Below are 15,393 nucleotides of genomic sequence, written 5' to 3'. Positions count from 1 at the left end.
TCCCAAGGATGATATTTAGCCCTTGAAACAGAAATATTTACATCACAGACATGAATTATGAATTCCTCTTCTTGATAAAGAAAAACAGGTCATTGTAAAAAAAAAAATCACTGGTTTTCAGAAATTCAAAGATAAAGAAGAATGGGTAAATAGGCCAAACTTGGGATATTTTAGGGAAGGGAAACTATTCTGTATGATAATGTTATGATGGATACATGACATAATGCATATGTCAAAATTCATAAAACTTGGTAACACCAAAGGAAATCCTAATGTAAGCTATGGATCTTAAGAATACTGTACCCATATTGATTCAGTAGTGGTGAGAAATGTATGACCGCACTGCAAGATGTCAGAGAACAGAAATTGTGAAGAGCATAGAATGTATATGGAAAATCACTGTACTTTTTGTATAATGTTCCTGCAAATCTAAATCTGCTTTAAAAAATAAAATCTATTAAAAAAACATGTTAGTGAGAATGTGCCATTCTGTCACTACGGTGCTTGAAAATATTTTATTTGAATTTTTAAACAAATTTATTTTATGAGCCACAGATATTGATGCTCTGAAATCCTTTAGAGTTTATGCTGGTATGCTGTGCTAATCTCATTAGTGAATATAAAATATTATATTATCTGTAGTTACTTCTTAAAAATTTAGATATTGTAATATTGCAAGCATACATTTGAATGCTGTTATATCTCATGAAGAATTTGCAGCAAAAGGCATTAGCTATATTACACAAGATAGTCTTTAATACTCTGAAGTTTGTATGCTTTTTAATTTTCCATTTATGTTTCTCTTTCTTTTAACATGCAAACTTTCTCAACATTTTCACTGCAATAAACATACATGCAGAAGTGCATATATTTTTTGCAAATAGTTTAAGTCTCAACTAATAGCAAAATATGCTTGGTTTTTTCCATTAAAATACTTAGATGTATTTTAGATTCTGATATGGAGTAATTCTATAATCTAGTCTTCAAATCCTCAGACAGGATTTTGTGTAACAAAAATGACTGGCATCTAAGAAGTTCTCGTTATAAGAAAATAATTTGTAAGTATGTGTGGTGATGGATGTTAGCTAGACTTATTTCAGTGACTATTTTTCAATATATACTCTAGTCAAATCATCATGCTGTATACAAGAAACTAATATAATGTTATATATCACTTACATCTCAATTAAACTAAAGCTTATGTTCTCAACTTTTTAAATATGAAAGCTACAGTAAGAAGTTTGAAGTCATTTCCGTGAAAGTTGTTGATTTTATAGAATGCTAAAGTCTGGTTAATTTGGAATGTGTGTTCTAGATTTGTAGCAGAACATGTCCTTAGCCATAGGTCAATATTGTGTGCAAATAATAATTTCAATCGCTAATAATGTTCTAAAAGAGAAATTCATATTATTAAGAAAGGATGATAATGGAAACAAATAATAACTACTATACAAAAGAGGTCTTTAAATGAATCTGTTGTTTAATTTTCTGAACTTCTATTTCATGTTCAGAGACAGCCTTCTTAGCTCCAGCTAAGTAATGAAACAGTATAGAACGTGCCTAGGAGAAAAAGTTTAATCTGACAACAGTTGGGTTTCTTTGTGTATAACTGCAGAGATAATCTGTCCACTTCCTCTCTGCTCTAACAGCTCTGGTGAGTTTTACCGTCCCCGTTATCTTTATTACTATTTTTTTTTTCTGTTCTCTATACCTGGTTCTGGGCCTACAGACTGACTGCAGCCTTTGCATTTTACTCACATATTCTAAAAAGCTTTCCGTGTCTTTACATCTCCCTTTTAATAAAATCCTGCTATCTAACATCTCCTCTATAATGACATTTGCTGTGTTTCTTAAGCAACCTTTATTTAAATCCTAACTAGCATGAAAAAAAGGCCTTTCTTACTTTTTTTTCTGTAGAAAATCTTTTTCAGATGTCTCTTGTTCATTCCACTTACAAGTTCTGCTATATTTATCATGCCATAATGTATATTTTTAATTAATAAACTTTATTTTTTAAAGCAGCTTTAGGTTCACAGCAAAATTGAGCAAAGTACAAAGATTTCCCATAATTCCCCTGACCCCATACACAGACAGCCTCTCCAACCAGAGTGATACATCTGTTACCATCAAAAGAACCTACACTCACAAGTCATTATCTCCTCAAATATTCTTTTCATTAGGCTCACACTTGATGTAGTACATTTTCTGGATTTCGATATGCATAAGGACATGTATCCACAACTGTACTAACATACAGATGTGCTTCCTGCTCTAAAAATCCTCTGAGCTCTGTCTATTCATTCTACCCTCCACACTGACCCTTGGCAAACACTGATGGTGTAGGTGTCTCATTGTTTTTCCTTTCCAGGATTCAGATTTTTATTTTTATTTTTTTAATGTTTTTTTTTATTTTTTTAATTTATTTGACAGAGAGAAATCACAACTAGGCAGAGAGAGAGGAGGAAGCAGGCTCCCCGCGGAGCAGAGATCCCGATGCGGGACTCGATCCCAGGACTCTGGAATCATGACCTGAGCAGAAGGCAAAGGTTTTAACCCATTGAGCCACCCAGGCACCCCCAGGATTCAGATATTTGCAAATCACATAATAAATACCCTTTTCAGATTGCCTTCTTTTGCTTAGTAATACACATTTAATTTTCCTGCATACCATCTTATGGCTTGATAGCTCATTTTTTAAGCACTGAATAATATCGCATTGTCCAGAAACATCACAATTTATTTATCTGTTCACCAGTGGAGAGAGGTCTTGTTTGCTTCAGCGGTTTGACAATTATAAATAAAGCAGTTATAAACATCTATATGCAGCCAAAATGTGCTTGCAAAATGTACTTTAATTTGCCCTGCTTGGTTGACCATGTCTTAATCTGTCTTCGGCTAAGCTTTATTCATTTATTTATTTTTCCTCTCTCTCTCTTTATAGCAAAGAAAGTCTTCAGTTCTGGGTCCATTAACTTTCCCCTTATCAACTGGAGGCAGGTAGGGTTTGTCAACATTTACACTGATTATTCAGTCCCTTAGGTTTTATGAGGAATGTTTTGTATTCTGGTCAATGGTGGAAAAACAAGTAATTATTGACTCTTGCTCTGTCTTAACTAGGTATTACTATTATTTTTAATATGAATTCAGAAGAACTGTTGACCAGGAGCTGATTTAAAACAGGTTTTCTTATACAGAGTTCTTCATTGTACAGCTGATTTCTGAATGCCCTTAGAGGAAGTAGAAATGAATGTGCTATCATAAAGATACCTGTGATGACTTAAAGTCATTATTTTAATTTTAGATTTCAACTTCATCACTAGTGAAGAATGTGTATCACTATGTGGACTGGCGTATAAGCCCAGGATTTTTTAATAGAGTTATCATTAAAATTGTTTGTCGTTATGATTTACTGACCAAATAGTGTAGCTTTATTTGATTTGGCAGTTTTTTCTACAGGTGATGCTAATCACACCTCCTTAATACTCCATAAAATAAAGTTTTCAATTAATTCTGGTATATGGGAATTAGGATTCATTTAGCTATCTCTTTAAATTTCTTTCTAATTCCTCTTTATTTCATGAATTTCATTCATGATAGACATTGACTATAAAGAAAATGAAATATTTTTAGCTCATTTAGTCACATCAAGCTCATTTTTTAAAATAAACTTGCTTAGGTATATGTTTGCTCAAATTAATTGCATACTTCCTTTGAAAATAATGTTTGACACAAAACTTTCCTCATGGCATTTTTCATCTCTGTATTCCTCAGTGTATAGATTAAGGGATTGAACATAGGAGCAACGATGGTATAAAATAGAGCAAATATTTTGTCCTCAGGGAAAGTACCTGGAGGTCGAAGGTAGGCAAAGATTGAAGGCCTGAAAAATAAGCTGACCACTGTTATATGAGAACCACAGGTGGAGAGGGCTTTGCATCTTCCCTCAGCTGAGTGATGTCTTAGACTAAACAATATAATGACATAAGAAACAAACAAGACAACAAGGGTAACTAAGGCGACTGTACCTGAATCGGCAACCACAAGGATCCCGGTGATGTAGGTATCAGTGCAAGCAACTTTCAGCAGAGGGAAGATATCACAAAAGTAGTGATCGAGTTCATTAGGACCACAAAACGGCAATTGGATTGCCATCAATATTTGAGGAAAGGAATGGAAAGCCCCACCAGCCCATGCAGCCATGAGTAGGAGATGGCACGTTGTCCTGTTCATGATAAGCAGGTAGTGGAGAGGTTTGCAGATGGCAGCATAGCGATCAAAGGCCATGGCGGTCAGAATGAAGATCTCAGTACCTTCAAAGAAGTGCATGGTAAATAGTTGTAACATGCAATTACCATAGGAGATGGTTTTTGTCCCTCCTAGCAGGTCAGCAATTAATTTGGGTGTAATGCTAGAGGTATAGCAGATGTCCATAGAGGATAAACGGCTGAGGAAGTAGTACATGGGTTGGTGAAAAAGAGGACTGCATTGAATGGAGACAAGGATCAGAAGGTTTCCTGCCAATAGGGCAATATAACTGAATAAGAAGAGCACAAAGCAAAATATTTCTATGTTCTGGTCATATGAAAGTCCTAGAAGTATGAATTCTGAGATGTTTCTCTGCTTCTCCATATCCTTGAGTTTGCTATATGTTCCACACAATTGAGTATGTATCTGAAGGAAATAAACAGAAATGTGGTGATAACTTAATAATATGATATTATTGATATTATTAATGATATGAAGTTTACTAAGAGTAGGTTGACATGAATATTATATTAATATTAATTATTCTTGATTTCTTAAATTAAGCTGCTTTCTCCTGTTTTATTGTGTTTGATTCTATACAAGTATTATGGAATAATTTTACAATGGGAATGATTATGTATGTTACTCAGTTTTACTGATAATGATTTTTAAATATTTAAATGATATTTTGAAAATTAAAGATGATTCATTATTATTAATTATATTGCTTAGATAAGAAAGAAGATTTATAAAAATTCTGCCAAGTCAAAAAATACTTTGTTGTATATATCTCAAATGTGTGTGCATAATACATGAGGGCAACTTTCCTGTTTTCACCCTTTTCTGGTCAAATTCCATGAATTATCTGACACTGAAACCTCAGGAAATGTAAACATACCAGTCTGAACCACTGAAGCTTAATTTGTATAAAGCACACTCTTTTTTGCTATGTGACCAAATATTGCCAATGGGTCATGCTAAACCAATGGAAATGATTTTATTTTATAAAGCGAAGAGTGGGGGGGAGCTATACAGCAAAATAAAGAATGTACATTTATGACTGAAATTGTGGAAATAAATTAGGAATTTCATTCATTTATTCTAGTTACATTTCATGTGTTAAAGAGAATTTTAAAAATGTAAATACTGTGACTGATGGTCTCGATGACAATCATTAAAGGATAGATAAAATCATTAAATTGCTCAAGTATGTTTCAATAGTGCCTGTGTTATGCTCTTGTCAAAAATTTCCTGTGTTTGTATACAATCTAAGGAACCAGTGTCAAAAAGGGGGATGATACAGAAGGTAACATTAGTCAAACTTAGTGGTCAGGTTGTACTCAGCGATATTTATTGAAACAAAATAAATGCAACATTCCTTTATTTGCATCTTTTGTATGTGATGTGTAATTTTAAGACATTATTTAATTGATTCAAAATAAGTTAAGAATAGAATGCTGTTGGAGGAGTTTTATTCCTCAGTGATGAGGAATTATCTGCCCAGTGGGTTTGAACAGCTAGTGCACTTCCTATATTTCTCTGGACCTGCCTGGACAGTCATACCTAGGCCTCCAGATGTCTATTTTTAAAAAACTCAGAATGCATTTGTAGCAAAGTTACATAGAATCATCAACAGTAGGGAATTTCAAAATTAATATTTTTGTGTTGTATGGTCCTATAGACTATTATATATAGATAATACATCCATGCACATATATGTATTATATATTTATCTTATATATATTATCTCTATATGAAATGATATGATATGATATGATATGATATTACATTATATTATATATCATATAGAGAGAGAGTTAACAGAGAGGCATTCAGGACATGGTCCATAAGGTAGGAGAGCAATTCTGCTTTGAATTATTATACTAAATTCTAACTTCAAAAAGGAGTAATTTTTAGTGTTTTTCTACATTTTTTGAAAATAATACTGAGCTACAGAGTATTCAGCATTTAACCTTAACTAGTTTTTATCTGAAAAGTTTTAGGGAGGTAGAAATCATTGACCTATTTTCTACTCATTGCAAGTGATGTTTATTCTTTGTTAATGAGGAAGAAAATGTTAATTTTTCAGGAACAGTTATTTACCTAAAACAATTTGATTTAAGAAGAATTATTACTCAACAAGACTCAAACAATTTAAAGGCAGAATTCACTTAACTAATCCAAATCTCTGATTTTAAAAAGAAGAAACTCATACCAAGAAAATCTAATCATTTCCACAATGCAGGAGGTATACTCTGAATGTCTGGAGACAGATATCCTGATTCTCCCTCAATCTGGGACTAATTTCATGGAATAAAGCTGAGTGGGATGATGATGGGTGTCATGAGGAAAGCATGAAAAGACTATCCTGAATTCATAACTGACTAGAAAAGAATATGCAAGATGATGGGTGAACAGACACGGAGCCTCTCTTCCTGAGTATTTATGGAAATAAAGATATACGGACTACTTAACAAATGTTGTCTGGAATTCTCTCATTCTAAATCATTTTAAATAATTTCCCTTCAGTTTCACCAACATGTAGATTGTTTAAATCAGGATTCTTCCTTGTTTCTAGACCATCATTGGCATTGAATCCACAATCGTGCTACTTACCCATCTCACCCTGTAACCTGAGGATCATTACACATGATCGCTGCAGAGAGCAGATGTAAAAGGGAAAAAAGAGAGGAGATTTATTGCCATAAAAATAACATTTTGATGGCAGAGATATTATAGACACCTCTTGTGTTAAAAACTGAAGTTAGAGTCGATGTGAAAAAATGTCAGACAGCCACTGAACCTGTGGTTAGAAAAGCACAACACAGGAAGAGATAGAAGCATTGAGGCGTCTTAAGGAAACCGACCAGTGCAGTCCTTGAGTGAAATCCCTCATCTCTCTAAACGCCATCTTACTCCTTTTTCAATGAAGATATCATTACGAAATTCAGAATTTTAATGAGGAATACATGAGCTAATAAGAAATATCCCATGACACTTTGGTTCAAAATGGATTAGTTTAGAACCACAGAAAGCGTCATGCACCTCCACACAACTAAAGCCAGTGGAAAATAAAATAAAAGAAAATACCATAACATGGACTTCATAACTGATCAAGTAAACTTCAGTTTCATCAATCTGTTGGGGAAAACATTTAGGTTAGTTGGATGCCCAATTGGTCCTCTTAGGGAATGCTTAACCTTAATGCTCAGAGTGATTTTTTGCACTATAAAAATATAGCTGATTACTTTACTTCCTTGGTTATTCTAAATAAAAATTCTGAGTGTGCTTTTAGTTAAACTATCAGTATAAGAATAGAGGGTTTTATGTTAAATTAAAGCTTCCATCATTGGTGCCTGGGTGGTTGAGTCAGTTAAGCTGCTGTCCTTGGCTCAGGTCATGATCTCAGGGTCCGGGAATCAAGCCTTGCATCCTGTTACCTACTCAGCAGGGAGTCTGCTTCTCTCTCTCCCTGTGTCTCTTCCCCCCGTGCTCACCCCCCACTCATGCTTGCTCTCTCTCTCTCAAATATATACACACACACATATATATATATATATATATATATAATAAAACTTCCATCACATGTTCATGTTTTCCCTTAGTGTAGCACAAGAGCATGCTATAAATTTAAGTTAGTTAACTGAGATGAAAGTATTCTAAGATGACAGGTGCTTGAAATATAGGAATTTCTCATTACTGTACATATTCAAGCATAAACAAGGCTACTTCTTAACAACAATGTGGAGGGTGGTACATAAGTACAAGAATGGGACACAATGAAATTCACTCAATGAAATTCAATGAATAATACACAATTAAAACTAACATATGTAAAGCATTTTTATAGGAATGGAATTAGCATATATTGCAAAAGAACTTATAGTATTGGAATGAATTTATATGGAATAAGACCATATAATTAATTTAGATTATATTTGGTGGAACCCTTCCCAAACCACGATGACAAGGATAATTCACTAAGCATAAGATCCAAGAGTCTGGCAGGTTAGTTTTAGGCTACATTCCATCCCCCAGATACTCACTGTGCCAAATCATCCCCAGCAACAAAATCTGCAACAAAATGAAGAGAATTATAAATCAGTAATTCACATAATTCCATATTACTTCTCTGCAAATCTTTTTGGAAGTTTCAATGTGACTTACTCCTTCTACAGTTTCACAAGGGAAGTGGACTTCAAATATTTGCTGAATCTATCAGAGACGAAGAAAGGCGTTGTTATCACCCAGGAAAGTAGACTAGGAATTTCAATGCTGATTTAAGATCTGAATGCCAGACCACTAATAAAATAAAAGTATTTTTTAATTTCTGCAAAGGTAGCAAGAGTATTTAGGTCCTAGAAATCATCGACATCTGCATACTCCTGCAGAAAATAGGATTGGGACCAACGAAATATAAACTTTAGGTGACAATACAGAAATTAATAGTTCTTTGAAAGCTATAAGTAATTACATTCCCAAGGCATTTCTAGGGAAATCCTGGCCAGTGTGCTAAACCACTGCCCAGAGTGATGTCCCTGTTTCCATGGGTGTTGCTTTCCTCCTTTCCATTAGCATGCCTCAGATGCTATTTCTCTGGAGAAAGGCCGTAGTCAGAGCAGGTCAAAAAATTTTGACTGTTCTGTAGATTCATCCAGTTTTCTGAAGAATCAGAGAGAAACCATTGTGGTCTGCAATAGTACCCGGTTAGCTATGAGGAAAATGTGAGATGAGATAGGACAAAGAGAACAACACACAAGCATTTACAGTCCAAGTATGCCCCATTACTAAGATGTTATGTGTGTAGGGTCAATAACCAATACAGTCAACAATCTGCAATATGAGAACAGGTGCAGAACTATCCCTGGTTCGGGACTAACTGGAATGGATGGTTGTGGGATAGGAGAAAAAGAAAAGGAATGATAAAACAATAAATATTCTTTCCCCATGAACATGGAAGGTAGGAGAAATAAGAAAGATGAAAATTTTAAGAGAAAGTGGGCACCTTGAGGCTCAACCTTTGAAAACTCTAACTTCAGCTTAAGTCAGATAGTGTGCAGGGATGATGGAGCCCCTTATCATCAGGGAGACTGCTTCTCCTTCTCCTTCTCCCTGTGCCCGTATTCCCCACTGTTTCCCCCTCTCTCTTTAAAATAAATAAAATCTAAGAAAATTCATTGCATTTTTTAAAACTTATAATTTTGCTTATTTTGACAGAAGCATTATTACTTCTAATATGCATAGAAAGACACAAACGTTTTAGCATTTAAATAACTGACTTACATAGCCAGAAGCAAGGACATGGTATTTCTAAATTTAATGCTGTTGCCAGGCTTTGAAAGTTTTGTAATCCTGAGTAAATGAAGGAGCCTGTCTGATGCTGTTCAGGGCAGGCTGTCCCAGTGTGCCACTTAGATATTTGGATTGTTTTGAGCTGAAAATAATCAGACCCAAAGAGTTCAAAAGGAGTTTTGTTTTTTTTTTTTTTTTCTTCCCCAGTAACTGCCTAAAAGAATTTAGACAGATGGCCTGGTCTAGGAAGAGAGTTATCAACAGAGAAAACTACAAAGACTGTGGGGTAGGCATGGTAAACTGTGGAGGTCTCTGCAGGGCTTCCTTGTTCAAATTCCCTTCTGTGCCCATTGAATTCCTACCCCCTTTCCTTAGCTCAGGAGAACATATACACTTCAGTTGCCTGACTATCAGGGAGTTTCATTTCTTTGGGGTCCCCATACATAGAAATTGAAGTTTATTTTTCATATGTTAATCTGTCTTATGACAGTTTAATTGCTAGATCATCCAAAAAACAGAGAAGGGAAAAAGGGAAGAGCTCTCCTCCCCTACATAACCCTTCAGAACAGAGGTTATCAAAGCTTGATGATTTTACAGTTTGTCCATTTCAACACTGTGCTCAATGTTGACTAAGCTTTTACCCAGTGCAGCCTGTACCAATCCACAGAGAAGTTAGCTTATCATATCTTGTATATCCTCCCCTGACAGACACACTCTAGGAATTAGAATTTAAAAATCCAATTTTTGTTTGGTAGTTTCCAATACAAACTATGCAACTGATGTTATGCATTGATTTTGTATGGCACAACCATGCTAAACTTGTATAAAAAAAGAAAGTCTCTCATATTGAAAAAGAATTTGGTAGAACCAGTAGTTTTCAACATGACACAATCATACAGAAAATTCTAAGGAATGTATAGAAAGCCTAGCATTATTTAGAAGTATCCAAAAGGCTGGACCAATGAAATGAGTTAAGATTAATTCACTTCTGAATACTGTTACGCTGAAAAAATAAATAAATTTAAATTAAAAAAAAAGATGAATTCACTTCTGTTTTATTATTGTGAGTTTTGTGTAGAATAGAAATTATTTTTCTCTAATGTTGGGTAAAATTCACTACCAGAGCTATCCAGACAGGGGGTGTGAAGAGAATGTAATAAATTCTGTTACTTTAAGATGTAAATAAACACCACTGAGAATATGTATCTTTAACTTTCAGGAGCTTCTGTATTTATATCATTAAAAGACTTTTTTGTCCAGTCTAAGGCATTGAATTTATTGGCCTTAATATGAACACTACATCTTTTGTCATTATTTTAAAAGTGTGTAATGTGTAGTGATATCACTTCTATTATTAAAAGCAGCTATGTTTAGTAATCAATGAGTTATAAGTATCTCAGGAGTCAAGATCCTGGAAACTAAACCAAAGCAAAATCCAAACAAAATAGAGGTAATGATGTAATAAGCTAAGGAAAGAAAGGCTGACATAACTAACATTCTTGGCGTGGCACCTGGGTGTCTGGTGGCTCAGTTGGTTAAGTGTCAGCCTTTGGCTCAGGTCATGATCTCAGGGTCCTGAGATGGAGCCCCATGTCTGGCTCCTTGCTGAGCAGGAAGCCCTGCCTGCTGCTCCCCCTGGTTGTGTTCTCTCTCTCTTTCTCTCTCTGTCAAACAAATACATAAAATCTTTAAAAAATAAAAAAAAGATAACTAACATTCTTAAATAGAGAAATGTTAACCCTCCAGAAGAATTAATAAAACTCCAAAAATGTCATTGAGATCAATCAAGAGAAAAATGAGGAAAAAAACCCCACAAATTAATAATATTAGGAATGGAACTCATATGTTGCTGAAGGGAGTGTTCATTTTTACAAAATATTTGAAATCCAGCTGATGATATCTATTCCAGCTTATCATAAGCTATTTTCTAGGGGGACCTGGGTGGCTCAGTTGGTTGAGCATCCCACTCTTGGTTTTAGCTCAGGTCATGATCTCAGGGTTGTGGGATGAAGGCCCACATCAGGCTTTGCTCTGAACACAGTCTGTTTCCTTCCCTTTAACTCTGTTCCTCACCCCCCACACTGTGACACATTCTTGTAGGCTCTCTTTCTGTCTCTTTCAATAATTAAAATAAATAAAATATTTTGTAAGCATTTTCTACCTATTCTACCTCTAGATACTTATTTGCAATATCGTAAAACTGCATGAACAGCACCAAGTCATCAACAAGTAGATGTAGTTAGAACATCATTAGGTATGGATTCATATCTGGCATTGGGAAGCAATATATTCCTTGAACATATGGCGGAGACGTTGTTTGTCATAAATTTCAAAGAGGCAATGACCAAATTAAGCTTACATAGGGAAAACTAAATCATTCTTGTACTTAAATTGAGATCATAAAGCATTTCAAAGTCAGAAACCAAAAAGTCTGAGACCAGAATTCTTACAACAAGTACCCACTTGGATGGGACAGATAGGCCAGGAATCTCAGCAAAATGGACAGGTCAAGCATTCTCAAAAATGCTTGAGTCTCAAGGGACAGAAGCCTACTTTTAATTGCCCTGACGGTTATTGTGAGAAAGATTTCCAGTTGGATTCAGAGCTGAATTCAATTACAATTTGCGTATCTGGATGCACTGAAGGAAGAGCCCAAGGAAAGCATATTTGCATGAGGAATAAGAAGCAAGTTGACACAGAATTATCAACACAGAAGAACTTCTAAAGATAGTCTCAAAATAATAAGGAAACGTATTCAGTTGAAAGAAAAGAAACAGGTTTCAGTAAACCATATAATATGTAAAAGGTAACAGTGAAAGCATTATACTTATTTTCTCTCACAAGTTTATCATAGAATTTATAATATGGGTGGACAGAACTAAATAATACTGAAAGAAAACATGGGAGATAAAGAATTGGAGGAGAATAATATGCTAACAGTGCTTGAGAATCCAATCAGAAAACCTTGTACCAGCAGAAAGAGACCAATGGCTTGAGGACGTTTAGTAAATAGAGGCAGCCTTTCAAAAGCTTCCAAGGTTTTTCCTTCCTTCTAATGAAAAAGTGTACTGAGGAGACACCCTTGACCCCAGAAATCAAGTTCTAGTCAAGCCAATAGTTAGCTTCACAGAGAAAATCACCAGCATCGCCACCTCCCTTCCTTATCAGTGGGTAGCTTCAGATAGAAGGAACCAAGAAGCATCAGTGCTTCTTTTACTAACATAATGAGTAAAAATAGAACTTTTGCTGCTGTTAATAGATAGGTAAGGAACAGAGTTTTCAAAAACTCGAGACTTCAAACTGAGAGAGCTTGGATACAACATTTTACCAGCCATACTATTTAACACCTCTAAACAAAATCCTTAAATTCTAAAATCTTAAAACAAAGGCAACTGTTCCAATCATTGATAGGATATTTACCATATACCAAGAATTCAACTAGGAATATCATGTCTACTATGCTCAAAATCATATAGCTTGCTGGTGCCAAGCAGGTCTTCCTAACTGAGATCTTAAATTCCTGGCCACCATAATGCACCTGGCACACCATATCCCCTCAGAATCACCTGCATGTGAGAACTTACTCTATCCATGGAGGCTCTATTATATGAAAGACACAGAAATTTGGAGGTCCAGATTTGAAGTCAGGCCTTCCATCCTGCTCTGGCAGCCCACCCTGAGGGCTGATTTTAGCTCTTCTGGTGTTCTCGTCATCAAGAGAACCCCATGATTACGGTGTCACATAAAATAGATATTTCAAAGCAATCAGTTCTAAATACTTCAGCCTTCACTCTGTACCTAAATCAACAACTTTTTTTTTTAAGGAAAGAGAGATTGTTTTAATTTGTTTTTATTTTTTTTAAAGATTTTTTAAATTTATTTGACAGACATAGATCACAAGTAGGCAGAGAGGCAGGCAGAGAGAGAGGAGGAAGTAGTCTCCCTGCTGAGCAGAGAGCCCGACACAGGGCTCCATCTATGACCCTGGAATCATGACCTGAGCCGAAGGCAGAGGCTTAACCCACTGAGCCACCCAGGTGCCCGGCCAACTTTTTGAGAGCATTTTGATTTTACTAAATATCTCTTAGGGGATGTTTTAGGTACAGTATCTGAATCAACCCTCATAATGGATGCCTACAGACCAATATAGGGTTGAGCACAGTTGAAGGATTAGGAGAGGGGGCTGGGGCAGGGAGTCACCTACAACCTTAGAGCTAAGCTAGTTTGGGCCTCTGGTCTTCCCCCTAGGCCCCTGACAAGGTATCTAAGCTTCTTCCAGCCTGGTGTTTTCTGATAACTCTGGGGCATAAAGAAAGAAGCTGTGTAACAGATTTCTTTGTTGATGACAGATATTCCTTTAATTAAAAATGAGATTTTAAATAAGCAGTAAATTCCTATGTAGATGAATGGAATCTATTAATAAATTGATAAATAATTTAATTTGTTATATTTTATTTGTCAGCTTTAAATACAATGTCATCCATTTTTTGCCAATAAAACATTTGGACCTTTGGAAAAAGAATAGAAAAAAATACGTGTATAAATACATCAAAAAACTAGTGCCAGACACTAAGATAATACCTACTACCTCCATGACTTATCTTTGACTTTTGCCTTGACTCTGGAGTAACTGAAGAGTTACTCAAGAAGTTAACTGAGTTAACTCAAGAAGTAACTGAATGGGGGCGCCTGGGTAGCTCAGTGGGTTAAAGCCTCTGCCTTTCGCTCAGGTCATGATCCCAGAATCCTGGGATCGAGCCTCGCATCGGGCTCTCTGCTTGGCGGGGAGCCTGCTTCCTCCTCTCTCTCTCTCTGCCTGCCTCTCTCCCTACTTGTGATCTCTGTCTGTCAAATGGATAAATAAAAACTTAAAAAAAAAAAAAAAAAAAGAAGTAACTGAATGAAGCTAAGTTTGTGTGGAAACAATGAAATCATTCTGCTGAGAAAAGACTAATTCTGGGCAGAAAGAAATTGGAAATGATTGGAAGCACAGAGATGAGATTATGTTATATGATCAATGGACAAAGAGGTAACCAATAATGGAGGGAGTAGTGCCACCTTAATGCAGAAAATTAAAACAACAACAACAAAAAAACTAATCTAAGCATCTGGTGGTCTGCAAATTTCATTATACCCTTTATAGGCACAGGGGATTATACGTTAAATTCTTAGCCTTTTGACATCGCTTTTCTTATGGTTAATGCATGATTGTTCATGACACAAGGACAAGTTCTAGATATATAGGAACAATGCATATAGTCACATAAAATAAAGATTATTATCATAGAATTTAATTCAGCTACTATTTGTTTACATATTAATTTGTGCCAAGTTTACTTTTAGAAAAAAAGAAAGATAAAAAGAAAAATAAAGATGTACCACATACTCTATTTCTCAGACAATCTGGTGAAAGCCCAGTTCACAAGAAGACGCACGTAGATAGGACATAGGGTCATTTCAGGTGGAGAAAACACACTGCTGGATAGCAACAAAAGAACAGGCCAGGAATCAGAACGACTTCTAGTCTGCTGGATCTGCCAAGTCTTCCTGAATAGGAAAAATGAGCAGTGTGAACTATAGATAAGACATGGACCCTCAGGCATGGCGTGGGGACTCCTAAGCAGAGGAGATAGCTGATATACAACCCAAAAGCTGACAGATTGTAGAGCGTGTTTGGAGAATGTAAATGGACCCAGTGTAGCTGGATGAAAGCATCCAGGAGAAGGGACACACAGAAGGAAAGACAGAGAAAGAGGGAATTACATAACTTGGCTTTTCAATGAGCCGTATGCTGTATTAAAACTTCACGTGTGTTTGTCCAAGTGATAGTATATCTTCATGAGCTATAATATTACC

At 35.6% G+C, this 15,393-nt stretch overlaps 1 protein-coding gene and 1 pseudogene across 1 annotated transcript; one reads left to right on the top strand and one right to left on the bottom strand.

Annotated features, from left to right (window-relative positions):
- The window catches only part of LOC123948505, a 372,440-nt pseudogene that overhangs the window by 29,352 nt on the left and 327,695 nt on the right, over nt 1-15,393 (top strand).
- On the bottom strand, nt 3,694-4,629 carry LOC123948492 (olfactory receptor 4P4-like). Its single transcript, XM_046015673.1, has one exon. The coding sequence runs from the start codon at nt 4,627-4,629 to the stop codon at nt 3,694-3,696; it is 936 nt and encodes a 311-aa protein (XP_045871629.1).

This window comes from Meles meles, chromosome 8 (assembly GCF_922984935.1).
Source record: "Meles meles chromosome 8, mMelMel3.1 paternal haplotype, whole genome shotgun sequence".
Taxonomy (NCBI): Eukaryota; Metazoa; Chordata; class Mammalia; order Carnivora; family Mustelidae; genus Meles; species Meles meles.
This window is presented reverse-complemented; position numbering and strand designations above follow the sequence as displayed.